General features: G+C 39.3%; 1 protein-coding gene across 5 annotated transcripts; it reads right to left on the bottom strand.

The window, feature by feature from the left end:
- Positions 1 to 263: 263 nt before the first annotated feature.
- Positions 264 to 7,851, bottom strand: LOC309701842 (uncharacterized protein). 5 transcript variants are annotated; one of them, XM_082526127.1, is made up of 8 exons: positions 7,713 to 7,851; positions 7,055 to 7,099; positions 6,587 to 6,847; positions 6,254 to 6,499; positions 5,693 to 5,842; positions 5,469 to 5,509; positions 3,801 to 3,898; positions 264 to 477 (listed from the first exon to the last, which is right to left on the bottom strand). In XM_082526127.1, exons 1-7 carry the CDS (start codon positions 7,741 to 7,743, stop codon positions 3,833 to 3,835), a joined length of 840 nt encoding a protein of 279 aa, XP_082382253.1. In that variant the 5' UTR covers positions 7,744 to 7,851; the 3' UTR covers positions 264 to 477; positions 3,801 to 3,832. The 5 variants fall into 5 exon arrangements, with proteins under 5 accessions (XP_082382253.1, XP_082382254.1, XP_082382251.1 ...); XM_082526128.1 differs by lacking the exon at positions 264 to 477 and adding an exon at positions 764 to 856; XM_082526125.1 differs by lacking the exons at positions 264 to 477; positions 3,801 to 3,898 and adding an exon at positions 7,219 to 7,621 and having other exon boundaries at positions 4,617 to 5,509.
- Positions 7,852 to 10,697: the final 2,846 nt, after the last annotated feature.

Here is a 10,697-nt window from a genome sequence, read left to right as displayed (position 1 = left end):
AAAGTCGTGCTCAGTATCAGACTTGGTAGTTATATTTCATTGCTGACCACAACCTCAGTGTGTCTGTTGTGTAATAAGTAATGTGACACTTTGACATTAGCAGTTGACCACAATGGGTGTTTTTAAAAGCTGCACCAGCACTTTTATTTTAACAGCATATATACTTATTCATACATACATGTGTAAAAATGGAATGATCGAACACTTTGTTTAAACTTCAACTTCTAAATATCACACTGGTACCTTTGCTTGTATTCAAGCAAAGGTTTATATATACTTATGACCACACAGTAATGGCAAATAGCTGTATCTGAAAAAAGAAAACATATAACAATTTATAGACATGTAGACAAAACTGAGATGACAATGTACAACTTGGTTAATTACTAGAACAATATGTGATAAAACTGAGTTATATTTTTGTTTTCACTCTCCCTCAGATGTGATTATTTCTTCAGCTCTCTCTCTCTCTGCAACCTGTGAGACACACAAAATAAGTGTAGAAGAAAAAATGTAAGATAGATGACAAGAAAACTCTTTATTGTCATTGCACAATCATACATAGTAGAATAGTACAATGAAACTGGAATATTGTCCCAAGTTGGCACTACATACAACATGGCACAACATGACACAACACAACGCAACACAACACAACACAGTAACTTTATTTAAAAGAAGAAGAAGTGCATGTGTATTGTTGTGTATTATTATTGTTGTTGTGAGTGTCTTCGTCTGAGACCTCAGCAGCCTTAATCTCCTGCCAGACAGCACCAGCTTAAACCCGGTGTCCTGGGTGTGTACAGTCCAGTAGGATGCTGCGTGCCCTCTTGAGACAATTAGTGCTGTACAGGTCCTTCAGGTAGGGAAGAGGATGTCCAATTATTTTTGGGGTCCATAGTAATGACTGTCTCAAGTGCTTTTTTGTGTGCTGGAGAACCACACACCGATGCAATATGTCAGTACACTTTCAATGGAGCAGCGGTAGAAGACGATCAGCAGCTCCTTCTTCAGGTCCATTTTTCTGAGGATTCTCAGAAAGTGGAGACGCTGTTGGGCCTTCTTTAAAACCACTGAGGTGTTTGAGCTCCTTTGGAGGTCTGTGTCTATGTGCACACCCAGGAACTTAAAACTGGACACCCTTAACACACACTCTCTGTTGATGCTTAAAAGCTGCAGTGAATACTTCCACCTTCTGAAGTCGACTACCAATTTTTTTTTCTTGGTGATATTGAGGTCCAGGTTGTTGTCTACACAACAGTCTGACAGTGTCTAACCTTCAGCTCTGTTTGCCGTCTCGTCTCCCCCAGAGATGATCTCCACCATGGTGGTATCAACTTAACGACTGTGTTGTCTGGGTGGGAATGAACACAGTCATGTGTGTACAGAGCGTACAGTAGGGGACTTAGCCTTAACCCTGACTCACTACAAGGTGGTGTACTGAGGGCTGGGGAAAGATAGGGCTCCTCTCTAACTCTCTCTACATAGTCTGAGAGGAAGTCTCTAAACCAGCGGTAGGTGGTAGAAGGAAGACCAATATCACAGGTACACAGTATGGCATGTTGATCGTTAAAGATCCTCCAGGTGCATTAGGGATGAATGTTATTTGGAAATGTTACCACAAGCTTTTTGGGCAACATGGTGAAGCATTGTTTAGTCTGGGCTCTGTCACAGAGGCCCCTAAGCTCCATGTCCATGCACTACAAAAGTGCCATGATGTTAGTAATAATAATAATAAATAATAATAAGATCAGTGATAATTGGATCAGATTCAAGGAATTGATTTGTCTAAACTGTCAGCAAAGGAACAGGAGTAGGTGAGGTCTCTCCTTAAGAAATACAGCTCTGTCTTTTCTGCTTAAGAGACTGACTTGGGTTGCACTAACTTGATCTCCCATGACATGACTGCTCGGGGTGGCAGCCCGTGCAAAACGAGGATAGATGCATTCCACCTGCTGCACATTGAGGAATCCCTAGATGCTCTGACTGGTGCCTGTTGATTTTCCACCATGGATTTAGCCAGTGGTTAGTTTCAAGAACAGGCTCAAGACCCACCTTTTTAATTTAGCTTTTACTTAGCGTTTATTTACTTTATGCTTATTTATTCTATCCTGTTATTCTATTATTAATTTAGGATTTACCTAATATTTGTTTGATTTTATTCTTATTCATTTTTTAATCTTCTTATTCTATTTATATTTATATTGTATCCTGTTCTTATTTATTTTATCATTTTACCCTATATATATTGTATTGCGTCATATCTCCAGTGTTTCCTCGGAGGGCGCTCTCTGCACCGGGGCTGTTATTGACCGTGGCTGCTGGGTCTCTGGGGTCCTCTCAGCCTGGCTGGGGGGCTCCTTTGCCTCCCTCCTGCTGTGTGCCCAGCCTGGAGGCTGCGGTCTGTGACCGGCTCCCGGTGCAGACGGCTCCCTGTTATAGTGTTTCCTCACTTGGCTCATGCGAGCCCAGCCCAATTTTTACTCTTTAAGTGTGCGCGTGTGTGTATGTGTGTGTGGGTGGGGGGATATATGTGTATTGAGAGTGTGGGGAGTGAGTTGGAGGGTGGGGTGGGCTGCTTTTAACTATGTAAAGCACTTTGTGCTACATTTTCTCTGTATGAAAAGTGCTTTATAAATAAAGATTGATTGATTGATTGATTGAATCAAGTCCCAGTTACGGAAGAGGATAGACCCAAGACTGCGTTCTGCACTCCCTTTGGGTTATTTGAATGGAACCGAATGCCGTTTGGGCTCTTTAATGCACCTAGCACCTTCCAGAAACTAAAGCTATGCATTTTTGGTGATCAACAATGCCAGTCTCTGCTTCTCTATCTTGATGGCATTGTAATCTTCTCATCAACAGTACAGCAACGTCTTGAGCGACTGTATGTAGTGCTAGGTCAGCTCCAGCTGGAGGTTTAAAAGTTTAAAAGCAAAGTTTGGTAAACCTGCCTTTTTCTAGCGGGAGGTTTGCTACTTGGGCCACGTCATCTCTGATCAGGGTGTTTCCACAGACCCTAGCAAGGTAGAAGTAGTGGCTAACTGCACCCCCCTAGGACTGTTTCGGAACTGGAACCTGCAAGCTCAATAGCCGAATCCAGAATTAATGACTGCCGCCAAGTCTCTGTACAATGCTGCTGTCCTGTACATACTTTTGTTGGTTATGGGCCTGACGTTTGAGAGAAAGATACTTGGAAGCAGTGGCTTAAATCGTTGTTTTGTTAGCCATACTAGCAGGCTTACCCTGCAGACAAACTTTTGCCTTCTTTGTTTACATTTCTTCTTTGGCTTGCCGCTGGGAAGACCCTGGAGTTCTTATTATTTCTTCTGGAATGCCGTGGAATTGGTGACATGCTACGCAATGAATATTATGTCAGACTAATTCCAAATTCAGAAGGTCTTGACGACTGTAAGTTGACTACTCAATGTATAGTAATAGAAAACACATGCACCCACACATATATCCGTATAAAAAGTAAAAAACAAAGCACCAAACGTGAGGAGCAGTGAGCCGCTGCATCTGTGCACGCCACCATCTTTGCTCATACATGTAAAACATAGAATAGAAAAAAGAATGACTATGGTGCATATTCCACGCCAATATTCAGGTCTTTGAGGAGTTCCCAAAAAATATGTTCAGTGTGAAACATTAGTGAAATCAGAGTTTTACATATGCAAATCTAGCAGTGTTATATGTGTGAAAAAGTATAAATATTCCATGTATGAAGTTGTCAATTTTACCAATCCTTAACGGATGCCTTAATGCAGCACATAAGGCATCCGTGTCCATAGTTTTACCTTTTGTTTAGTAGAATAGAAGGAATCCACTGCTACGGGTTGCTGGGGACCTGCTGAAGACATTGCTCTGCTGGTTCCTGCTTCTCCTCGGACGAATGCTACAATTAAATAAATTGGTAGACAAGAAATTTTAAATAAAAAAACACAAATTCTTCTTAGTTCATTAACACTTACTTGGTGATGTTTCTGATTGTCACGTTCCTAGTTCTGTGACCCAGTTTTTGATTTTGTAGTATTATGTTTCTTAGTCTGTGGTTTCTTCTTGGTTCACGTTTGTTAGTATTCCGGTTTGGTTTGGTTTCTGTTTCTAGTTCTTAGGTTTTGGTTTCCTCTGCTCCTCATGTCACTCTGGTCCCTGTACTCTGTGCTCCCTCTGTTTTTTGTCACTGAGTCTGCGTCTGTAAGTTCAGTCTGTGGGTTTCCTGTTTTACTTTAAAGGTCTGTGTCCTTTGCCCAAGTAGGTTCACCTGCGTCTATATTGTGTATTTGCCTTTGCTTCCTGTTGGTCCGTCTGTGTATTCATGCATTTCATTCTCCATGTTTCCCTGCATCTCTACTCTCTGTCTCTTGCATTTCAGGTTTGTTAGTTTGGTTTGTTGTTCCTTAGTTTTTCCAGTTCAGGTTTCCCTTAGTTTCTGTTTGTGCCATGCCCACTTCTGTTTGTGTCCTCACCTTTGTAAATGAACACTCACTCGCATCAAGCCGGTGCCTGCATTTTGCGTCCATCTCTTATCTCCGCTATCATGGGCATGCCTTTTTATCACAATTAATATTACCTTGTAGTTGAGCATCACCAAAGCCTAATTGTTAGTAGATACAGGTCAATGCATCTTCATATAATAAGGAAGTAATAGTAATATGTTGCTATATTATTCATATAGTAATATAGTAATGAAGCAGGATAGTGGCGATAATAAGCACAGCAATATTAGTGATAATGATTCCTGTTTGTTTTTTAATGTATTCATTAACATTTTGGGGAAAATCTGAAATTCAATTTTAGAAAGAAAATCGATGTCATTCCTAGATGGGCCTGTTATGTAAGGCGATGGCATACGGAACACTGAGCTAACTAAAAACTTCCTTTTCAAATTGAATTTTTGCTGCTTGCCTGATAATTTGACAACAATATCAGTTGCGCTACTTTTGATCCTGCCTTTGCACAAAACCAAGATATTACACTTTACAGCTCTAAACATTTTTTGTTAGCTTTTTTAATGTCTTGTACTATACTACTCCATTATATATTACTTTGTTGTTTGTGTTGTCAAATGGTAAAATTATTATTTTGCATTTTCTTCTCCTGCAGTAGTGTACTTTATGAGACAGTTAATGCTAGTCACTGAATGTTATTGTTAAAAAACACTAATTACGTTTAAAGTTAATTTTGAAACAGAATGGATGTCTGAAGATGAACTTCACATTTTGAGACGTATGAGACACAGTTCGTGTCTAAAAGAAGAGGTTTAAAATTGTTTCTAAGTGGTTTCCATTTGGGGCGTAAGTTTTGGATGCTCAAATTATCACTCGCATCTATATATTACATACAAAAATATTACATACACGTCTAACAAAGATACAGACAACACCACAAGAGAAAAAAAATCCTTTTGACAGAAGTAATTTTGTGCTACTGTTGCTGAGTAAAGAACCCTCCGTCTCTCTTACAGCAGCAGGTGTTGCTTTGCCTGCATCCACTGTGTCGGCCTCTATGAAGATTAAAGGAATAAATGACAAAATAATTTTTAATTTGCTTTTTAAACACATATAAAAGGTATAAATGTTTTTTTTTAGTTCAAGCCAATTAGTTTATGACATTCACTTTTATTTTTTAAAAAGTTGTTTAAAGTTTTTTAAAAAATAATAATAGAAATAATAATAATTGTCATTACCTCTCTTACAGCAAGCTTTGCAAATGTGATACAGTCCCACTACCACCAACAGGGCACTAACTAAAATGGTAGAAATGATCCGTGTGGCAGCAGAGGAAAAATGGCACGCCTCTTCGTCTGGATTAGATTTGGATTTTTTATTTTGAGACTCTAAATGGTGGTTAGAAAAAACAGGAAGGTTTAAATGAGACAAGAATGGTAAACCATCAAAAGTTAATTTTCGCTCTTCATAATGACATTAAAAATCTTTCCAATGAAATTAAAGCTTCTAAAACACCACACACCTGTTTTAGTTATTAAAATCTGCATTTTAGGTTTGGAAGCTGGAAAGTTATCAGTATTCAAAACATGTACACACACACATTCACACCCATTCATACTCCGAAGCATGCATCGAAGATCTACTTAAAAACAGACTGTGGGAGGGAGGAATGAAACCACCAACCTTCCGATCAGCAGATAACCTGCTCTTACCTCCTGAGCAACAGCCTCCCCCAAATCAACTGTCATTCATATAATATGTATGTCTAAATCTTATCTTAAAACATCTCAGTGTCTCACCTGTGATGTTCAGCCAGCTGTCTGGTGATTCCCCAGCTCCCGAGATGCTACACTTGTAATGTCCTTCATCTGACTTGGAAACTCTCTGGATGGTCATGTTTCCTGTGGAGGTTTTATGGATGGAGCGTCTATTTTTGTAGAACTCAGCCTTAAAGTTGGAGGAATGAGTTTTGTTTCTGCAGCTCAGAGTCACAGTTTCTTCCATCAACACAGGAACAGCAGGACTCTCCAGGATCACAGGACCAGCTAAATGAGATGCATTTGATAATTAAATACATGAAATTAAATTCTATTAAAATGAATGTCATAAAAGTTTTGTTTATTCAAAGCTACCAGTGACAGAGAGGTTGATAATGTTGCTTCTTCTCCCTCCTTCAAGCTCATACCAGTACTCTCCACTGTTGTCTGCATAAACAGTTTGAATGGAGCAGGATGATCCTGTTGGTGTCATCTTATTAGTTTTACTACATGATTTTATTTTTCCTTTGAATTTATGCAAAACTTCACAATAATCGACCCCTTCACAATAAAATGTCACTGATTCATATTCAAAGAACTGCAATCTGTTTGGAACAACATGAAGAGAAACTGCATCTGAAACAAAGAAAAAAGAAAGACTCAGTTTACTAAGTTTTACTACTAAAACTGCCATACTGCACTTAAACAGTGAACAAATAAAACAGTAATAAAACAATAACAAATATCACAGAAACAGTTCTTTCTCTCAGTTTTTCTGCTAAATTCCTTATTTATCCAAAAATGTGAACTTTGATATCAAAAAATCAAACCGTTAGTACTCACCAACTTTCTGATCCTGCACATCCAGATGAATCATGATGGCCATCACTGAAGAGAGATTAAAGAGGTACAGATTAACTAAAACATGCACTGTAAAATTTTTAAATGAACTAAAAGTTCAAAAGTATTATTGCATGTTATATGTCCACAAAAATACAATAGCCTACTTTTCCATCCATCCATCCATTCGCTTATCCTTTTCAGGGTCGCGGGGGGCGCTGGAGCCTATCCCAGCTGTCATAGGGCGAAAGGCGGGGTACACCCTGGACAGGTCGCCAGTCTGTCACAGGGCTAACACAGAGGGACAGACAACCATTCGCGCTCACATTCAATCGCACATTCACACCTAGTGGCAATTTGGATTTTCCAATTAACCTATCCCCACAAGCTGCATGTCTTTGGACGGTGGGAGGAAGCCGGAGTACCCGGAGAGAACCCACGCAAACACGGGGAGAACATGCAAACTCCACACAGAAAGACCCCGGCCTGATGTTGGAATTGAACTCAGGACCTTCTTGCTGTGCGGCAACAGTGCTAACCACCGTGCTGCCAATAGCCTACTTTTCTAATCTAAAATGTAAAACAAAGTAAACTGTCATATTTTTAATCAGAATGAATAACCTATATTTTATAATAATGTAGAAATAGAGAAAGTACTCACACAGTTTGATGCGGAGAGCGCTGATCCCCATGTCGTCTTGATGTAGACTGAAGGCTTAACAGTTGTGAGCAGTGGTGTCTGTTTGCCACTAAAAGTATTTTAATATCAATTAAAAAGCATCTAGTTTCAGAAAAGCTGTTTCCAAAGAAGCTGAGTGTCTTTTGTGTCAAGTCAAGCCTCACTGTTTCAGTTCCCTGTCAGTGGGCGGAACAACAACCAGTTCAGACAAATGCTGTGTTTGATGTAGCTTGTAGACTGCTTCATGTTTCCTGTGCTTGGTGAACTGTGCTTATTTATGTCACAGAACTATTGAACATTTAATCCTCTTCTAGGGGTACTAAGCCCACTCAGGGAAAGTCATTAAAGCTATTTTCTCTTACAGGACAGTAAATGGCATATATAATAATGCCACTCTGACATAATTCATTCTTATATTGATCTGCCCAGTGATTTGTTCATGTGTGATATTTGCCATATCTGCTTAAAATGTGTTGATCTTGTGTCAACAAGCAATAAAAACATCACGTTAATGGTAAAACATGAACATTTATTTAGTCTTTGTCACTGAAGGGTACTCCATTGTGATGCTATATGATAAGAGAAAGTAATGACTATGGACTACATAAACAGTCTTAAAGAGATATAGAGTTGGTTGTGTGTTGCAAATGCTAATAAAAACTTGAATGTTGAATGTTTTTATCTTTTTTTTAACACAAAAGAAAGTTAATCAGATAAAATGTGGGGGAAAGAAATTCTATTGAAGTATGTAATGCTGAAAATATTGTGATTTTAAAAAAAAATAAAAAAGTAAAAAATCATTAAATTTGAAATAACATCTATAAAACAATGCCTTTTTATGCCTAAATTTACTTTAAAGGTTAATGGAGCCCTTTCCTCTTTAAAATATCTGCAATCTCCTCAGAAAGCCAATGTATCTGAGAACAATACAGTTTGTCTATAAAGAAGCTGAAACAAATGGCTTCATCATGCAACACACAGTGAGACTATCACATGGCAAAAATCATTTTAATTTATCATATACACTTGGTGGCTTCTTCATTAGGTACTATACACTTTGCTAGTTACATGTTTGACCCACTTTTGCCAACAGAACAGTTTTATTCCGTTCTGACATGAACAGGTTGCACAGCAGGCGTAATTGGGCTCAAATGCAGACTTATAGGTAGGACATTAACAAACTAAAAACAACTACTCGACTCGGAAATATAGGAACTAAACACACGGGGAGGCACACAGAGAAAAATACAACCATGAAGGAGAATGTGACACAGGACAGAGGTAGACTCAGACCTAAATACACAAAAAGGTAACGAGGAAGGTAGAAACACACGGGCAACACAGCTGACACAAATTAGACCTGAGACGGTAAAGAAAGCAAAACTGAAAACACAAACCCAGGACACGGACTGTCAAAGTAAAACAGGAAACATGACTGTGACAACCAGACGTGCAGGCATGAAACACATGACCGACTGGGGAGAATGGGTGGAACACAAGAGGGACATGTGAACAGGGGAATAAAACATAGACACTCCTAAGAGGGCAAGGGAAAGTGAGAGGAGAACAGAAAGAAGAGGGAAAGGGCGAGGGAACCCGAGAGAGCATGAGAGGGAGAGAGAGACCTGACATGCTGGGAAATATGGACACACAAGATAGGCAAGGGGAACATAGAATGTCACACATGGGAAACCAGACAAAAGAACTCACACAAACACCCGCAAACACAGACGCACAGGAAGGGATACAGAAGACAAAGAGACAAGGCGAGCATTAGTTTTTTTTTTCATAAAAAGCAAACATCATTCTTTATCATTTTTTATATAACAACATCAAGTAAAACTTGCTTAACAGCGCCTACCTGGTACAAAGATAACAGCACACAGTTGTCATCAACAGTTTGTTATGCAACTGCAACATTCAGTTCTGTTACAAGGATTACAACAGTTAGAATCTCATAGAGAAACATAGCTGAGTGCATGCCAGAGAGCACTCAAATAGCTAACTAGTATTAGCTTAGCATGCTAACCAAAAATGCTACTCGTGAATAAAGTTACTATTGATGCACGAAAATGCCTGTAACTTTCAGGGCACATGTTAGTACTGCTTACAATAAAAAATACATATTGACAATTACCACTGTGAGAATGTTTTCACTAATATATCTACAAAATTGACAACAGCATTGCTCATGTGCTCCTAACTCCAGTTTGGGATTATTTTCCTTTGCTCAGGAATGCACTGTGCAGCGATTTGGAACCTTAAGAATGCAGTTGCGGTATTTGTCCTCCAGGTGGCTCTAACTATTCATAAAGCACATCAATTATGTAGAAATTCATTAAGCTTTTTTGTAACTCTGTTATACCTGCAGTGTTAGAGCTCTAATGGGTTGATATGGTACTATAAGGTTATTAATAATAATGGATTGGATTTATATAGCGCTTTTCAATTCCACTATTCATTCACACACTGGTGGAGGCAAGCTACGGTTGTAGCCACACCTGCCCTGGGGCAGACTGACAGAAGTGAGGCTGCCATATCGCGCCATCAGCCCCTCTGGCCAACACCAGTAGGCGGTAGGGTAAAGTGTCTTGCCCAAGGACACAACGACCAGGACAGAGAGCCCAGGGATCGAACCGGTGACCTTCTGGTTATAGATGCGATTCCCAACCCCCTGAGCCACGGTCGATAAGATGGGGCCTGATTATTTAAGACCTCTAATGTGAGGAACAGGATGTTGAATTCAATTCTCGATTTAACAGGGAGCCAATGAAGGGAACCCAATATAGGAGAAATATGCTCTCTCTTTCTAGTCCCTGTCAGTACTCTTTCTGCAGCATTTTGGATTAACTGAAGGCTTTTCAGGGAGTTTTTATAATATAATAATAAAAATATTGTGTAAGTGTTAGACCCTGTTGGTAAATTACTCCTAAAGTTTTGTCTTTGGGATGAACCAGTTTTTGCCTT

The sequence above is a fragment of the Aulonocara stuartgranti genome (genome assembly GCF_965226115.1).
Source record: "Aulonocara stuartgranti genome assembly, chromosome: 3".
NCBI classification, from domain to species: Eukaryota; Metazoa; Chordata; class Actinopteri; order Cichliformes; family Cichlidae; genus Aulonocara; species Aulonocara stuartgranti.
The sequence above is the reverse complement of the archived record's forward strand: the minus strand, read 5'-3'. Positions and strand labels throughout refer to the sequence as shown.

Excerpts from the sequence above, each read along its gene's own strand:
- LOC309701842 (XM_082526124.1), bottom strand. The coding sequence starts at position 7,743 with ATGGGGATCAGCGCTCTCCGCATCAAACTGT. Across the intron at positions 7,100-7,712 it reads CGCTCTCCGCATCAAACTGT|TGATGGCCATCATGATTCAT; the intron begins GTGAGTACTTTC and ends ATCTCTCTTCAG. Across the intron at positions 5,510-5,692 it reads CAAAGCTTGCTGTAAGAGAG|AGGCCGACACAGTGGATGCA; the intron begins GTAATGACAATT and ends TAATCTTCATAG.